The sequence below is a fragment of the Melanotaenia boesemani genome, chromosome 11 (genome assembly GCF_017639745.1).
Source record: "Melanotaenia boesemani isolate fMelBoe1 chromosome 11, fMelBoe1.pri, whole genome shotgun sequence".
Classification (NCBI taxonomy): Eukaryota; Metazoa; Chordata; class Actinopteri; order Atheriniformes; family Melanotaeniidae; genus Melanotaenia; species Melanotaenia boesemani.
In genome coordinates, this window is record NC_055692.1 from 17,626,575 (window position 1) to 17,645,799 (window position 19,225).

Consider the following 19,225-nt stretch of genomic DNA (forward strand, 5'->3'; position numbering starts at 1 on the left):
ACACACACACACACACACATATATATATATATATATATATATATATATATATATATATATATATATATATATATATATATATATATATATATATATATATATATATATATATATATATATATATATATATATATATATATATATGGCAACATCTTTGTTGGCTTTGTAATCATTACTTTTTTGGCAGACTGAATGTGCAGTATTGAAAATATGTATCTATGTAATTGTATTGTATGTCTAATGGCTAATTCATTTTTGGAAGAAAAAATATGTTATTTACATGTTTGTTTTTGTTTCCTTTTTTAAGAGGAGAATGTAAAATTTGTGTATTTTCCAGTTTTATTTCTCAGCAAAGAAACATTGTTCAGCTTCAGAATTGCATTAAGAAGAATATTGGTCACAATTATCAGATGAATTGATATGCTAGTGCTAACGCTAGCTGTGTTTTTTTTCCTAAATTGACTTTTGTGTGAAAAAGTGCAGACCGAATCTTCCCTACAGGGCTAATTGTAATAGTTAAGTTGAGAACAGCATTTGTGGCTAATAGGTGTGATTACATCACTCATTGATTCTTATTCTTTTATAGTGGATTTGACTACACAGCCTCTTCATAAGTATTGATGTTTTTTAAAAATCCTTAGCCTACCCTGCATACCTTGTGGTCTTGCACACTCCCCCACCCCACCAGCAACCACATTTGCTGACAGGAATTCATGTTTCATTAGTGTTAATGTTGTGGATGACGGGAAGACCACATGTTGTGTTTAAAAAAAAAAAAAAAAAAAAGCCCCATCAACTCTCCCAAACACCAATGCACACTCACTGTTTTAAGTCTGTTGGCCAGTGATGGTGATAATCATATATTTGGCCTAATTATGATAAAACATTTCAGGTGCTTATTTTTCTTTATTGTGCTTGTTTTCCATCTCGGTTGCCACAATTTCATTAGGATGTGGAGTATTAATTTAGACCTAATTTATGAAACATCATAGAAGAAGATAAACAGCTCACATGTACATATTGCCTTATTTAACAAGCTGTGCCTCTGAAGTCTCATGCAAGGCACCTGTGTTTTTATGACCAGTGAAGCTAGTGCAGCCGATAGTATCCCGTTGTGCAGCTGGAGGATTGTTTGGTCTCAGCTTTGTTGTTTTATGCTATGAGAAAACCTGGGGAACAGCTTTGAAATGTAGCTATTGTGACATAATTACAGGACATTACATTATGAGCGAATTGTAATCAGAATTTGCTTCCTATTGACTTTTGCAAAGTTGTCACATCAGATTCTTGTCTTAAAGTCTGTACCACAGTGCATTATGATGCATCCAACTGCCAGATGTAAGGGGGATTGAACAACAGTTCCCCTACATGTGAGGATATGTAGAATCTGCTGTGTTACAATCATCAGCAGCCACCTGCTGAGTGTTTTTGACCACATTTGGCTATGCGCTGGCATCTATCGGCTATTTTGGCAGGTAACCAGCTCCTCACTCTGAGGCCCTGCTGTTTTCAGATATTTCAGCTGGCTGGTAAATTGCACTCGAGGATTGTTGGTTTTGGCAGGTAACAACCCCTGCAACAAGTTAATTTTCCTGCCCAATCCACAGTGTATTCAGAAAATAAAGAGTTTTACAGTCACCACTCATCAACAGCGTGGTTTAGTAGGACAGACTAACATTTTGCTAAGTGCTGTCTGTGTGATTCTGCTCGTTGCCAGGGGAGATATTTTGAGACTGGACTATAGTTTCCACTTATCAGTGTTGATGATCGCTTGTTGTGGACTTGCAGTAATCAGTAACTTGTGTCCCTGCTGTTGTAAAGTGGCTGTTTACACTCTCCTCCTTACTTAAAGGGAAGATCCTTCTGTAAACCTTTCACATGCTCCGTTTGAGCAGATGATCTACAATCTAAGATTAATGTCTTGGTTTAGATTTTTTGTTTTGTTTTTTTTTTTTTATACAGTCAAAAATAAATTGCAACAAAACTGAATTATTCTTGCCAGTGTATAAAGTGTTAATGGAGTCTGTGATGGCTGTGAGCCGCAACCTGTTCATGCACTCGGAGGGGATATTGGGAGTTCTTTTGAGGCTGAATTTTCCCTTTAAGCAAGCAATAACCAGCTAATGTGGATTTGGTTGCACACATTGCTGTCAGCCTCTGCTGCGGTTCAGATTTAATGCAGTATGTTGTTCCAGAGCTATTCAGTTTCGTAGTCAATATATAGAGAACTTTTTTTTGGGGGGGGGACTTAATGGCTCTTTTTCTCAAGTTTCAGACACATCATCTAAATGCTTTTAGCTAGAGTAGTTAGATGTCTTAGCCTCTGAATCCTGAAGATATGACATTTAATGACTAATTTTTGAATAGTGAATGATCTCTGCTCATTCTTGTGCTAAATGTTCCCTGTATCCAAACGCTCCACTCTCAACATGTTTCCGAATGAAGCAACATCTTTCTTTTTAACTCTTTTGTCAACCCGTTTTCATTTGGTCCAGCAGGGCAGTGTGCTTCCTACACTGATGTTCAGGTAGTACAAGTAATCGGTGTAAATTACAAACCTCTAATAAGCCTGAAAATGGAAATAAGATGAGCAGAGGTGTGATTCTTCTATAATAGGACCATAACATCTGTTAAATCAAACTGGATGTGCTTTCAGGGTTAACAAGAAACATAAAGGAAAAACATTCAAGATATTATTAATGGTAATGAGAGAGCAAAAAGCATTTATCACAAATCTTGTTGAAACAGTGAGGCAACTTTTTTTGTTATCAATTAAGGCAACAATACTAAGAAAGCTCTGCAGATGACCAACCTGCATGTGCAACAAAACCATGGACATCTGTATCAAAGTTTACTTCTGTGTCATTAACAGAATTGTCTAAAAGGGAACATTGGTGAAAAAGGATAGAAATATGGATAGAATAAAAAGGGCTGGACCTCAACTGGACAATAACACTTGAGATATCTCCATAAATCACCCCGTTATTACAGAAAGGGTTATGTGATTCAGCTAACTGTAAATCTTTCTTTTTCATGACCTCATCTCGTGTTTTACTAAATGCTTCTATTTCTTCAGGTTATATGTAGATAAATAATCTCAGTGTCATTCCTCTGAATAACACTTGTTTCCACAAATGCAAAAGATGCGCAAACTGTCATGAGACCATGCAGGATGCAGCTCAAACCCTCCTTCCTCTCCTAACGGTTGACCCTCCTGACTCCTAGCGGCAAATGGGTAGAGGACAGTGTCAAAAGGACGAGTGTAAGCGGTGATCTTTACTTCCCCCTCTCCAATGAAATTTGCGCAGCTGTGGAGCATGTTTTCGCTCTTGTACCTACTTTGATGGATTTCATACGGCTGCGTGTAGCATACCAAACATCCTGTTATAAAATTCTGCTCTCAGTAATTCATGGTGGCACAGATTGCAATGCGAACTGTGGAGGCTGACTTTCCATTTTATCCTCCTCTATTTGTGGCTACTGCCACGCCCTCCCGACTGGCCAGGAAAAAGTTTAACAAGTGTCTTTCAGGTTCAGACTAACCGCCGCTTTTGTACAAAAGGCTCCCAAAGGAAAGGAGAGGATTCCTTTGGAAGACATATTAAGCCTCTTAGCATCTGAATACTAAAACGGTTAGACTAGAAAAAAGAAATAAATTGACCTGCTTATCTTTACTAGAGCTGCTTTGTTTCTCATTTTAAAGAAACAAGAATATCAGTTCTGAAGATGCTATGCGCTCTTTCTCGATGAAACCTTGAGGTTCTGAGCTGCGACTTTTTTCTGATACCACTGCAAACATTTTCACTTTGACAGCTGAGGGACCAGTGTAAGGAGCGAGTTGGTCACTTTGGATGATGGCTGGGTGTTGTGTGTCGGCGGAGGACAGGGAGACCAAGAGGATCAACGACGCGATCGAGGAGCAGCTGCGGAGAGACAAGAAGGACTCTCGCAGGGAGCTGAAGCTGCTGCTGTTAGGTGAGCATCACTCATCACTCAGTCAACACGGTGGCTCTGTAGCCTGAATACTTACAGGTAACACTCGGCCAGTTAGCAATAAATGGTGTGCGTTTTAGTAAAATAAATAAATAACCATCCCAAGTTATTAAAAACAACAACTTAGTTTGATTATTGTTTTTGTCATTTTGCCATTTGATGGGATGTGAAAATTCCTGGAAGGAGCTACAGGTGGATAGTGAAACTTCCGATGTGCAAATATTTCTCAGCTTCCTGACCACACCTGAGCACGCAGGATTCATGACAAGTGGGACTAAATCCAAAATCCTGCATATAAAACTTTTTTTTCTTAATTTAGGTTTTTAAAATGCAGTGGAAAAAAACACTTTATAAAAGAAAGACGTTGTTGTAATATCCAAAATCTGCATGTGTTTGATTGTTCATAGATGTGAGTCAAGGTTGGGGTTGAGACCATAATCTAATGTAAACTGATAGTTTTCCATCTGTCACATTTTCGCTGCTCCATCTTGAGTCGGCGCGTTGAGCTCTGGCTCACTCTGGACATCCAGGGCGCGTCGAAGATTTTACGCACCGTGAACGAAGAAAATCTTTATTTCCATAATAGGTAGCCAGACGTACAGAAAACAGTACTGTGACACAAAGGAAACAATCTTACAATTTTTGAATGATATTGTTTTCTTTATTAAGCTTGCCACTTACAAACACATTTCCCACATACATTCTCGGAGGGTCTGTGCGTCGGAACAACTTTGGGTTTGCTTCAGGAAGAAGCGGGCGTCACTCTGCTCAGCAGTTTATCTCGAGAGTAGAAATAAAAATGTCAACGAAGGAAGGAAAACAATAAGCTGTCAGTGCGTAGGCTAGTTTAAATAACTGGCATCAATGATATATTATCTTAGAGACTGCGTTTAAATGATGTGGAATTTGGGGTTTTTGTGGGTGTATGAATAGCCCATGAAGCAGGTATCAGAAACATTCACGGGCCTTTTCTCATTCATACACATTTCTCCTCGTGTTTTTTTCAATGTCTTTCTCAAGCACACATGCCTTATTAAAGATAGTTTATGTTTATGTTGAGCAAGTTAGAAGCAGCTGCTCTATACCATCAAAGAAAAAAAGGCTCTTGTTACGGACATCCGCAGCTTGTTGCATCATTTTTTTTTTTTTTTTTACTGCAGCTGTGTGGGAGAGTTTCAGGGACGCGGCTCGCTGTCAAGGCCTCACTTGGTGGTGTGTTTGAAAGCCATAACTAGCTGATGTGGGTGCGCCTCATGCAAAAATCATGCAAATCCATCACAAAGCAGAACATGAGCCTCAAGTTTGCACATACTGTTCTCTTAGAAGGAGTTTTCACTCAAAACAGAGCGTTGCACATTTATAGAGGAAAACCTATCAGGGAGGGAAAACTTAAGTGGAAAACCCAAAGTAAGTTGCTGAAGTGGTCAAACATACACTGCTTTGTCAGTAAGATTAATTTACCTGGTCAGACTGACTCAGAGTTCTCAGTGGATTTAATTAAGATGGCCACAGTCACAGTAGTCAGGCCTACAGAGAGCATGAGCAGAGTGAAGAAAGAAAATAACACATTAAGATTCTGCCTCTTTTCAGTGGCCTCACTCCTCATAAAGCCACGAAACAAACAGACTAATTTCAAGAAAGGTTGAATGAAAGAATAAAAGTTAAAACCCAACATTCAGATAGGAATTAAATGTGAGAGTTCATGGCAGAAACATGGGATGACAAAGAGAAAAAAGATTGAACTGATATGTTTGATATGTTGCTCTTTGGAAAAGATCCATTTCTTCTGATGTTTTGAAAATCAAAGATGAGATGGAACAATAAAAGAAGCTACCAGACACAGACTTAAGATCCAAAGAGTACAAGCGCCATTAGTCTAGAGCTTCTGTTAAAAGTGGCAACATTTCTTGTTGTCAGTCAGGGAAAGATGCACAACACAAATAAGATGCAAACAGAATCACAAGAACTATAAAAGAGGCTGATAATGACTCAAAACATATACATGAAGACTCAGAATAAATACCCAGTGACTCACAGTATAAACAACTACCAAGACACTTACTGATACAAATGAAAAACAACCAGATAAAAACTCAAACCAATAAAACTAATATGCAAAACACAGCAATAACATAATAATCTGTCACATTATGATGCCGATGGTAAAAGAAAATTCAAAATGATGCAACAGAGGTTAAGATGTTTGAGCCCTGATACTGGTCCAGTGTCAACCCACTCAACTCTCTTGTGTTGCTTTTTTCAGGTCACAATGTCCTTAATATATTTAACTGGTGACTAGCCTGAACCACAGCCAGCTCTGATTTGCACCTAAATTATTTCAGAGCCATTTGTTGTAATAAGCACAGGGTACCATTTGGCCTTGTGTTGACGAAAGAATCAATACATTTAGTGAAAAAGAAGTTGTTCTTTTGTTATTCAATTTTTTTCTAGCAGCAAAATGGTGTGGAGTTTTTGCCTGCAGGAGAACACTGATGCCAGTAGAACTGCATCAGTGTTCTCTTGATTCTCCAGCTTAATAAAACATACATGTCAGAATAATTGGTGACACCTGATTCTAAACTGACTGTAGTGTTTGAATAAAGAATAATATCTGCTTTTATAGCAGTACCGCCTGAAAGTGTAAGCTCTGTTTCTGAAAGACTCAGCCTCTCTGAGTTGCTGATTTTTATATATATCTGCACATGCAGTTGTGCAGTTGTGTATATATATATATATATATATATATATATATTCAATCATTTGCATGCCTTTGAAATCTACTTTTATTGATATTTTACACATCTTCCCCACTTTTTAAAAATGTGGTTGTACCTTTGGATTGGTGACAGTAACAAGAGACTTTATAATACTACAGGAAGCCAGCCTGAGACAGTGCAACCATAATGCATACAGCGAGCTAATTAAAGACAGCCTCTCCCTCTAAAATTCTAGTTATCAGAAGTGCAGAAGCATGATTTGTTTCCACTTACAGTTCACCTGTCTTACTTGCTCAGCCACACCTCATCACCAAGAAACTTAACTTGTAAACAAGGAACATTCAAATGCAGATAATTTGTCTAAACCTCATTTGCTAAGATGTAAAGTCTTGAGTTTTCCTGATGTCATGCAAAACATTCAAGACTCCAGAAAACTGCTGTAAACAGTATGCAACACAAATACAAGTGTACATGTACACTATACACTAATCTGGATTTGATTAGAGTTTTCTGTTAGTAAGTGGAGGGACTGTGGAACTTGCAGAACATGTCTGAGTGAAAACTTTGAACAGTTCATGTTAAATGCAGTCTTAGCTGGTAATGTTTTCCTTGATTGTTGTCTTAAAGTGTCCTTGAGGGTCTTGAAAGTGCACTAGATAAAACCATAGTTATATCGTAGCACAAACTAACCAAAGTTCATAGTTGTGCCTCCCAACTAACTAAACATGAAACTGTTCTACGATGAAAGGTATCTGATGAAATCCAGAGTGAAATCATGACATGGAAACAACCTACTTGCAGCTTGGAAGTAATTTACTTCCTCAATATTGACTCACAGGTGTCCTTTTGGCAGTCAAATCTACATTCAAATAGTGCAGTTTGCCTGTGTTTCCCTGCATGAACAAGTTAGTTGTCAAGCAAAGTCACAAACTTGTTTACTTTTTATTTATTGATTTTGTTTTGACACTTGGTAACAAGCACTACAGAGCTCGGTCTTTTCAAAAAGCTGTAGGAAATTTAAGTCCTCACACACAAAATTAAACGTATTATATTTCTGTAATGTGTTGTATTCTGTATTTCTAGAAACTAGTGTTTTAATTTTACAAAAATCAAAGTGTCATTTGAAACGACACTTCGTCTGCTCCATCTTTTTTCCCCTTTAATCTTCTAATTTGGTTTAATTTCATTGATTGATGTTTACTTAACCCTTAATCGCACCCAAGCACATTTATGTGTGTTAGGGTGCAAAAGGGAATTTTTTTAAAAGGGTGACAGAGGGTTAAATCATCCAACAAAACAAAACTGCTGGCATGAATCATCTCATTAACCTACAGACTGTCCCTGGTGTCACTGACAGACAACCACATATAAAAGTGGCTCCAACCAGCTCCGTATGCAGAATTTAAAAAATCAAAATGCTACCTCATACTGATGCTTCGGTATAAATTATTTAATGATTATATGCTACAGTCAGAGGAACCAAACTCTCTTTAATACTTTAAGCACATTGTACTCTATCCATTTATGTACCTTTAGTTAAACTAAAAAATTGAATTAGCTAAAACTTTTGCTTGTGGTGAAATATTTTTATATTCCTGTACTGGTTATTAAATAAGATTTTGATAACACTGTAAACCTCTTCATTGCTTTTGTCAGTGAAACTTTTTAGAGTTTAATTTCCTTTGAACTGTCACATCTTTCCTTTAAAAATCTCATACTGTCCTGGCATTGTGCTGCTTTTTATACATTTAAGTCTTTTTTTTAATCTGCCTCATTTTCAAATCTGACAACTATATGACTTCTTAGTGTTGCTTTTCTGACTTTCTAAACACTGTGAAAAGAACTGTTAAGAACAATATCATACATCATTACATTTTGCAAATTAAGATCTACTTAAGTATAAAAAAAAATCTCAACCTGCATTAATGACATATATTAACAGTTCACTGGTGAAACTAGTAATATAATCTGCCTACATAATTACTCTTAATCTTATTATATTAAAAGTGCCCTCTGCTAATACTTTTTATTGTACCATTTATTACTCTGAATGCTGTATCGTAAATGGACTGTACTTATATAGCACTTTCCCAGTCATGTTGACTACTCAAAGTGCTTTACACCACATGTCACATTCACCCATTCACGCACATAAAGCACTTCTGCTGTTACAGACTAAGTGCTTTGCTCTATCACACACATTCATTCCCTGATGAAGACATTGTGGGGGGCAATGTGGGATTCAGTGTCTTGCCCAAGGACACTTCAGCATAGAGTCAAGGAAAGCCTGGAATTATTCACTGACTTTCAGGTTAGCAGATGACTGCTCTTCCTCCTGAACTACAGCCACACTGTAATGAATTACTTTAAATTAGGATGGTTTAATTATGGTACTGTTTTGCAATTTTACTGCAGCATATTATGGTAAATAAGTGTCTTTTCTTGGCATAAAACTGTATTTGTTTAACTGAAAGTCCCCACATATTTACTCTCTGACACCATGTGTGCAGAGGCCTTGCTGGACTGATGGAGATCCTTGGTTTAACACAGATGAATGTGTGATTTAATACTTTGCTCCTGAGGATTTACCTGTTAAAGATAAAAAAAAATGAACCTGTGGAGTGAAGTTGATTTAAGGGAAACTTAAAGCCACTGTTGGCTTATGTGTGTTCATAAGGTTGCAATAGTGTTCACAAACTAATAGAGTTAAACTAATTCTATTTTATCGGCAGTCACATCAATCAGCTTCTTAAATCAATCAAGTTTCTCCTCCTGCACACATAAAGACATGGTTGTGTGTAACCCTTTGTGTGCCTCACAGGAACTGGTGAGAGTGGAAAGAGCACCTTTATCAAACAAATGAGGATCATTCATGGAGGAGGGTACACAGATGAGGACAAGAGGAGCTACGCTAAGCTTGTCTTCCAGAACATCTACACATCAATGCAGACCATGATCCGAGCCATGGGGGCACTGAGTATATCTTTCTCTGATCCCCAGAACCAGGTACAAAGTCAAACTAGGTTTGCTCCAGTAAAAGCTTAGCTGTTACATCATTTTGTAGTTAGGATTTTTTAGAATTTAAATGAATAGAAATTTAAAATGAATCTGTTTTAGATGAAGGAAACTTTTTCCCTCCTTCTGTCTGTTTTGGAGATTAAAGAGATGAACTGCTGTAATGTGATTGTCTGCTTTTGTCCACAGGGCCATGCAGACTCAGTCCTGGAAGTGGAAGTGGACAAGGTAGAGGAGTTAGATCAAAACCTTGTGGTGGCCATCAGGAATTTGTGGAATGATGCAGGAATACAGGAGTGCTATGACCGGCGCAGAGAGTATCAGTTGTCTGACTCCACCAAATAGTGAGAATACAGCTATATAAATTTCATATTGCACAATCACACGCATACAGGCCATCTCTAAATCTGTCACGTGGTTGTCACAGTGGCATTTATTTCTGACCAGACAGATGAGTAGATGCAGAGTGAAATGAAGATTTGCACTGTTATGAAACAAAACTTTTTCTGTGAAACTTGTTTTTTTTTGTTTTGTTTTGTTTTTATTCTTGCAAATGTAAATCCTCACTAAAATAAAATTGTGTGTATTTGTTCCCATTTCTGATATTGAAGCTTTTTCCTGACCATTTGCATTTTCCTCAAAAGTCTTGCTACAGACAAATATTCTTTGCTTTTCAAATATGGAGCATATCATTTTTACACCTGTGTAGGAAAGACCCATTGTGGTAAAGTTACATCACTTTAAACAATTTGAGCCATTCTAAAAACATCTGAAAGGGGTTTTCTACCCTTCTTTTGAAGTTAAGATCTACACAGCCATTGGGTTGTGCTGTTTACCCTCAGAGAATGTGTTTAAAGTGTTGTCATCTGGCCAAGACTTAAGACAAGTTTTCTTTTAAGCTTTGGACTTCGAAAGGTTAAAAAAACAAACAGAAATTTATTCATATTTTCAGCTATCTCACTGACCTGGATCGGATTGCACAACCATCTTATTTACCTGATCTTCAGGACATCCTCAGAGTCCGGGTGCCAACCACAGGTATCATTGAGTACCCCTTTGACATGGAGAATGTCATTTTCAGGTGAGATGCCGCGTACAACACTGTTATAGCTTTGTTTAATCCGCCACAGACCTCACTGTGTCCTCTCTGTTGTGGCTGCTTTAATGACAGGATGGTGGATGTGGGTGGTCAGAGGTCAGAAAGAAGGAAGTGGATCCACTGCTTTGAGAATGTCACCTCCATCATCTTCCTGGTGGCGCTCAGTGAATATGACCAGGTCCTGGCTGAATGTGACAACGAGGTGAGGACAGTCATTTTTCAGTTCAAGATGTCAGTTTGATCCCTTAAAGTGTGTGTTTTACAGCGCCTCTTTCTGTGCTGCAAATTGATCTTAGAATCGTATGGAGGAGAGCAAAGCCCTGTTCAAAACCATCATCACCTACCCCTGGTTTGAGAAGTCCTCTGTCATTCTTTTCCTCAACAAAACCGACATCCTCCAGGAGAAGATTATGCATTCTCACATAGCCACCTACTTCCCTGAATTCACAGGTTAGTTTTCTGAATACTGGTCTTTTTAATTTATATGTTATTTCTAAGCAAACAGGTTTATCCTGAGAGGGATAGAGTAAAAACTAAAGATGCACCAATAACATTTTTTTTAAACTGAGTACAAATACAAGCACTTATGTTTGAGTACTTGCCGATACCAAGTACCTCTATGAGAAATACTCATTACAGTTTACTGATAAGGAGTGTGAACCAGAATACCAGATGCAATGACTGAGTGGTTAATTGTGTGATATATCAAATGGGTCATCCTCTAAATGTAAAGCTTGAAAACAGCCAGAATCATTATACATAAGGAGGATAAAGTGGTTTTTGGTGCATTCAGTTTACCACCAAGGCAAGGCACTCAAAATCAGCTTTTTTCGCAGAGATAATGCCAAATTTGATTTTTTTATATATGACATGAGTGAAAACTTTGTTGTTTATTTGTTAATACACACAGATTAATCTCTTTGCATTAATGTGTTAATTTTAACAGCTCTAGTTTTTCCACATTAATGTCAGGTTCTATAGTATCGGAAAACTTTTATGAATACCAAATACAAGTACATACACATCGTATGGGACCAATATTTAATACTGGTTTTGGTGCATCCCTAGTAAAAACCATTTATGGTGAAAGAAATATTAGTCTTAGGGTCTCTGAGCCAGCTTAGACCGTGTCTTAACTCAGCATTCTATTATGGGAATGTGTGTGTGCTGAATTGGATCTAAATAAGAAGAGGAAAAGTAAACATCCAATACTTCTTGCAGGATAATCATGTTTGAACACTCATCATATTTGTAAAGCCAACTTTGTAACCACAGAGGACCAAAGTGCTGTACAAAATGGCAATTAAAGACATAAGAAATAAGTAGCATAAGACGTAACATGAAGCATAAATCTCTAAAGTGGAATTCTCTAAATTTGTCTTTATCAGATAATACAAATCATGTATATGATTCAATGAACAACTCAATAAAATACTATTTACCCTAAATCTCAGGACCCCAGCAGGATCCAGTAGCAGCGCAAGAATTCATCCTCAAAATGTACCAAGAACAAAACCCAAACAAGGACAAGAAGCTGTACTCTCACTTCACCTGCGCCACAGACACAGAAAACATCCGCTTTGTCTTCGTGGCCGTCAAAGACACCATCCTCACAGCCAACCTTAAGGACTTCAACCTGGTGTAAAATAGAGGGGATTTTAAAAAGTAAGAAAAAACAGAAGGTAAAGTCACATAATGTTTAGCAATACATGAGAAAAATCTAAAAACATCTGAAAATTGTTTTCAATTTAAACCAGTGAATTTAAACTGAAGTGCCTGAACAGATTGTGTAGTTTTGTCTTTAAAATGTAACTTTGTATAGATGTAGTTTTTATTTTTGTCTCTACTGCATACAGGTATCCTGTAAATGATACTTTACGGTAGTACTACAAATGTGAAAATTAGTGGGAAGGAACTTCAAACCTCTTCTACAGTGTGAACTACTTGGAAAATACATACAAGTCTGAGTGCTTTAACTTAAATATAATATATTCTCACTTAGCCGTTGATTAGAGTGCCTTTAGGCTTGAAACACTGAGCCTTTACCAGAGCCTTACTTAGCTTCATCAGTTTCTCTTGGTGTCATATACAAACTGCATTTCCAAAAAAGGTGGAGTTTTTCTAAAGTGCAACATCCATTCATCCATTCTCCTCTGCTCATACTTCCCTTTCCCCAGCCACTTCCTCCAGCTCATCCAGGGTTATGCCAAGGCATCCCAAGAGACATAGTCTCCTCCTGGTGGGATGTGCCTGTAACATAAAATTTAAATCTGTAATTTGCAAAGAAATTTATTTTTTGGTGTATATTTACTGACAAATAAATATAGAATTTGATATACATACACCCCCCCCCCCCCCCCCCCCCCCCCCAAAAAAAAAAAGCTGTAATGAAGGCATGTCTATCATTATGTCAAGTTCCTCTTCCTTTTAAAAAATTGTTTAGGAAACTAGGTAAATGATGATTGCAGTTCTGATGGAGGAATCTATTTCCATTCTTGGTAAACATATCTTCATCATGTGGTCTTCATCAGCAGACTAGACTGCAGGCAGGCCCGTCAAGTACATACACTCTGCATGTTTGAATCTGCACTGTTGTGCAGAATGATGACCGATATTATCCTGTTGAATAACCACCAAACTTCCAAGGAAAGACGTTGCCTTGGTGACATATTTCTCCCCAAAATTCCAACATACACCTCTGCATCAATGCAAGCTTCACACATTATGCAAATTCATGCCATGGACACTGAAGCATCTCCATGCAAATAAGAAGAGGTAAATACACCTCTACCTCGTAACAGCCTGAATAGCCTTTCTGATTTGTGGCATACAGAGACAGAATTCCATCTTTTTTTTTTTTTTTCTAAAGGCAACTAAATTATGAAATCGTCTGACAAGAGAAAACATCTCCACTCTCTCAATGTCTCCCTGAGATGAGTTTGTGTCCAGAAAACTTAGAGGCATGTCTGCACAGAGTTGATTTTTGACTCCCTCTTTGCTTAACATTTCAGGTTGGATTTCTGAATGCAGCAGTAGAATGTAAAATAAAAAAAAATAAAAAAAATTCAAGGGCCTCCTGAGCTCATGTGGGTTCATTGCAACATAGCTTCTCATGCAGGTCTGAACTGAGAGCTCAACGGTCACATACATCCAACAATGTTTTCCATCAATGACCTTTACACACTGGAATTTCCCCACACTCCCTGAAGCGTTTCATTATTTTGCACTACAATTCTGTTTTTGTTAAAAAACAAAACAACGAAAAAAAAAGGTTGCCGATTCTATAAGTTCGATACAACACGATCAAGCCATGACCCACCCTTGCTTGCAATGACTAAACCTTTTGTGAATGTGCCTTTTATACCCAATCCTGACACCTTCACCTGGGACCAGTTAATCTGCTGATTGGACACTCCAGAACTGGTATATTCTGTGGACTGCCATCGTCTTTTTTAGGCCACCGCCTAATATTTTTTGAGTGTGTTGTTGGTATAAAATTCTATTTTTTTTTTTGCAAAAGATCAGTGAAACCACTGAAAATGACATTTTCATTCTTACTGCATTTCTCTAATCTTTCCTGGAAATGGGGTTTGTACAATAATGTGAGTTGTGCTTGGAGAATTGGGATCTAAGAATTAATTTAAAGAAGGAATTAAAATTGTAATGAATAAAACATGTACTGTTTGTTGTGAAAAGTTCAACAGTAGTTGTACTTGAAATTTTCATTGTACAGATGATGAATAAAGACAGTGCAGAAACTTGAAGCAGATATTTTATTTTCTGAAAACGGAATGAAAAAAAAAAAAGTCACTGCAGTGATTATTTTTGCTTCCCTGACAACAAAAGGAAAAAAAAGAAAGAAATGGCAGAAATATTTAGTTATATTAAACTTTAACATGCCCCAAACCAAAAGCAAACTTTTGACATGTATAAGAGTAAACATTAGTTGACTATAATTAGCATTCCTCTCTTTAAATACATTTTCTCTGCATTTTTCATCAACACATTTAGCGTTGCATATGTGTGGTATAAAAACATAAAAATCACAAATTACAATCTGCATCATACTGATGTCAGGATGAGTATGTACAGAGAGAATATTATACTATTGGAATATACAACAAATTGATACATAAGTACAGTATAAAAATATCATGCATCTCTAAACCACACACTGAACAGTCCATTTTGCAGAAATGTGTAGAAAAAAAATTAAGTAAATAAAAAATAAGTCACCTATAATTATGAGAACAATAAAGTGAAACTCCTACTAACAGAAAGTTGTTTCCCTTTTATACAATCCAGTAAAATAAACAGTGTCAAACATGTGCTACAACAGTTGTGGTTAATTTGGCCTCATTGTTGTTCAGGAGATTTTCCAGCTTTTGTAGCGACATTTTTAGCCCGTAAACAACTTGAAAAATAATTGGTGGCAATGAAATGGAATAAAATTAGTGACTGAATGTTTCACACTTCATCATGGCAACCTAAGTACTGAAATACTTCAATTTAAACCAGCATTTTGGATTTAAGCAGATATTACAAAATGTTTATTTGTAAACTCAAGACAATGTCATTCTTTCATTAAACCAATCAATAAAACATTTAGTATAGTTGTGCAAAAAAGACAAGTGCAATCAGAGAAAAGAGGATGAAAGAGTTTGGTTCAAAGCATTCTCGGCATCTGTGATCAACTCGTACTGTAACTGATTTATAGCACTTCTCATACATCTTTCATACCAAACACACACCAACAATCGACATACAGCATAGTGTTTGCACTGCTCACACATGAAAGGAAACAAAACAAGCATGCAGTAAAGACTAAAGGCACTGGCACACATACACACACACTATGAACATTTGTGTGTGTTAAGTACTTCTTGCTCTTCAGTATTTGGGTAAACTCTCTCTGGCATCTTCCAATTTGGCAAGAACCCACTGAAAATAAAGTCAGAAGTTGTTAGTTTTGCAACCATCATTTGTTGTGGCTACAGGTTGGACTGATCTGGGCACGATTAGTGCAAACGGTCCGCTTACCTTGGCTATCTCAGGAGTTCTGAAGTTGATGATCTTCCCAAACTCTTTGGCGTGGAAGACTGATTTCACTCTTTCCTGCAGTACATAAGACAAGTTTCAAAGATAACTATCTAACCTATTCATTCATTTTCTATTACGCTGATAACAGCTTTTGTACCTTGGCCTCGATGCGAAGTCGGCGGTCCTCTACAATCATTGGGTCCTTTGTGAATTCTTCAAAGAGATACTGCCACTCGCAGGTCAGCTGGCCAAACGTGCCTTTAGTCACAAAAAAGATTCCCCTGGAAAATAAATGGTAGAAAAATAAGCTAGTAAAAGAAATGATTGCCATGTGGAAAGCTTCCTTATGCAAAAGGAGGTACAATCTGAGGCTGATACAAACTCTGAAATAACAAGACAGGATGAGAGACTCTGGAGCCAGCAGGCACTGGAAACTGTGGAGTTGTTGCACTGCACAACAGCTTCTGTCAACTATTCCAAATATAATTCAAAACACACTGGTTTTCCTAAACACACTTATATAACACCTTCACTAACACAAACAGAAAATGCACAATGCAACAATCTAAGGTGCTCAGTGTAGGTTTAACTTACATCTATTAACTGCTGATTGCAATCCACGAAAACACATGGTGGTGCACCTTCTGAGTATGAGTTACTTAATTTACAGTAATAAAAGCAACTATTTTTACATGATTACACATATAAAAAGATAGTTCTGAATATTATAAAAGCACATTTGCACATGGATCATTGTGAGATTAAACACGGGATCTTTAAGTGATTTTAACAAATTTACGGTGGTTTCTCAACAAGGAAAACTATACTGAATGAAAGCAGCTAAATTGTTAATTTCTAACTGCCAGATGTTAGTCACGCACCTCTTGGTGATCATGAAGAAGTCAGAGTCATTGACCTTGGCATGAGCAAAGTATTTATACTTGGCAAAACGACCGTTCTCAATTTTCTGAAAGAAAATACAAAGGTTAAAAAATATCCTCAGACATTAAAAAATAGTAATAAACAAGACATATATTCTGTAAGAAAACACAACATCTTTAAATGACTGCAAACTGAATAAAATGAATGAATGTGTGCACAAAACTTAAATGAGATGAAATGAGGCGGTGAGGAAATATGGGATGAAACAGACAATGGCACGCAGACGTTTAAAATGTAGTTTATTAAGAACAAAATGATAGTTAATTAATGAAACAAACATTCAAAATGAAATAATATTATAAACAATTTGAGAATAATTCTTGAATAAAGTAAAATAGAAATGACAAGAAAATAAATAAATTTAATAGGAGTGGGGATAAAAGTAGAGGTGATGAAGCTAAGACACTCAAAAAGGAAAAATACCTTACTAATTAACAAGGAAATAGATAAAACACATAAAAAGATACATATTTGGTTCCTCATAGGAATTCTTTGGTTTAATTAACTCCTTCAGTAGCTGAAAAACTTTCGCACCAACAAACAACGCCACGCTACACTACATCAGTTCTACAGGAGTTTCTAGCTGCTTTACTCATCATCCTCATCCTCTGAGTCAGTTCGACTCCATTCACTGTAAGCCAATCGCCTCTGTGGATATGACAAGAGAGAAGAGGGAAAGTCAGAGCAGAGAGGCTCGTTTCTAACGAGACAGCAGCTCAGATTTGTAGATAACACTGAGTTTTAGTTATCTGTGTCGAGTTAATGTGCATTTTAATCTTAAGTGAGAAACACTTTTCAGGTTTCCCATGATATTTCAAAGTACTGATTACATAAAGTTTATCCGACCTGTCCATTTAACCGACTACTAAAGTCTTATTACCTCTTGTGGCCACTCAAATGACGTATAAAACCTTAAATAACAACAGGATGAAGCTCAATATTTCTAGTAAAATTTTAACTTCTGCTATACAAGGAGAATTGGTGGCCCAAAAAAGTTGAAGACTTGGCTACTATCTGCAACAAGCAGATAAGCAACATAAGCCTCCACTGAGGTTTACAGTAGCATCATTTTTTTTTTTTACTCTAATTATACAACTCATCTTTTGTTCAATTTTAGCAGAAAGGGGCTCATCTGCAACACAAGGACATACAAACATAGCCTGCTACTTCTAAAGCTGGTGAACAGAGGGGTGACAAATTAAAGGAACAGTTTGAGGAAAATGAAGAAACGAACAGAACGTGAGAATGTTTCTATGCAGGAAATAAAGGGCTTACATGAAAGACAATGGGAATTATGTGTGGTAACCTTTACAGAAACCAGATGCAGCATTTAGAGGCTCAGACATGCAGAAACTTTACAAAAGTGAATTGAAGCTGTCACGGTTCACTGTGACCCAAGATAACAGCGAAACATTTTAATTTGTCACCTGTCTGTAAATTCTGTGAAAAGTCCTACAAAGGGGTTTTAATATTTGCAAGCTACTGCAGCTCTGACCTGAGACTCATAAGCAGAAACTTCAAGCCACTCCACCCAGCTCGACTGCAAGACGATGCCACAGAAATCAAACTTAAGTGATTCAGAACTGAAAACACTCGTATTCTACACAAATCCTAGACATGAGCTTATTTGCTTTGTTTTACTAAACAGCTGCTGTTGTTTAATGCTGAAGTCTGAGCAATTTACATATTCTCATCATTTCTGAAACAAAACGTAAATATTATTTTTGTTTTGTTTTGTTTTTTGAATGGTTGATTGAAGAACATGTTCTTCTTTGCTAATGACTACAAGCTCTGAGATACTACTACTCATCCAGGTGTGGTGTATTTTAATGTAGACTTTAGATCAGTTAGATTTTCTTGACTGACTCTGGGGCTTATTGTACAGTTCACCACCACTGCTCTGCCATTTACATTCATACAGAAAGGTTTGATTTGCCTTTCTGATCGGTAAATGTGCAGTTTATAGGTTTTAGCATTTCTGACAAACATTTCAGACAGAAGAATTTGTGACCTCTGAATCCATGGATATGTTTTCTATAGCATTCCTGTGGTTTGTAGGCTTAGAATGTGATTATTATCACATCACTTCAGGATATTTTTTCATTGTTAAGAAATCTGGAAACTTTCCTGAATAAGTGAGTCAACAGAGCTGAATAGATAAAAGTGAAAGGAAGGAGGGTTCGTATTTTCAGCCTCTGTTTACTGCAGGGGTGCTATTTACTTATTTTTATATTAAAAGTCAACAAAATACATGTGTTTTTGTCAACCTTTACATAACATTATGTTGACAAAAACCCTGAGAATGACACATGCCACATGATGCATCACATGGCACCAAACTAATTACAGTAATTGTGGCAAGTTAAAATAGTGACGCTCCACTGTGCTGCAGTAAATAAACTGTTTTATATTTATTAAA

The 19,225-nt window shown here is 36.9% G+C and overlaps 2 protein-coding genes across 2 annotated transcripts in view; one reads left to right on the top strand and one right to left on the bottom strand.

Annotated features, from left to right (window-relative positions):
* Positions 1 to 3,141: 3,141 nt before the first annotated feature.
* Positions 3,142 to 14,583, top strand: LOC121648351 (guanine nucleotide-binding protein subunit alpha-14-like). Its single transcript, XM_041998386.1, has 7 exons — positions 3,142 to 3,975; positions 9,532 to 9,716; positions 9,915 to 10,069; positions 10,678 to 10,806; positions 10,897 to 11,026; positions 11,121 to 11,274; positions 12,279 to 14,583. Exons 1-7 carry the CDS (start codon positions 3,852 to 3,854, stop codon positions 12,467 to 12,469), a joined length of 1,068 nt encoding a protein of 355 aa, XP_041854320.1. The 5' UTR covers positions 3,142 to 3,851; the 3' UTR covers positions 12,470 to 14,583.
* The window catches only part of vps13a (vacuolar protein sorting 13 homolog A), a 35,652-nt gene continuing 31,010 nt past the window's right edge, over positions 14,584 to 19,225 (bottom strand). Inside the window, 4 exon segments of the mRNA XM_041998385.1 lie at positions 14,584 to 15,765; positions 15,865 to 15,939; positions 16,022 to 16,145; positions 16,746 to 16,831. Of these exon segments, the coding sequence (XP_041854319.1) occupies positions 15,715 to 15,765; positions 15,865 to 15,939; positions 16,022 to 16,145; positions 16,746 to 16,831 (336 nt within the window). The 3' untranslated portion in view covers positions 14,584 to 15,714.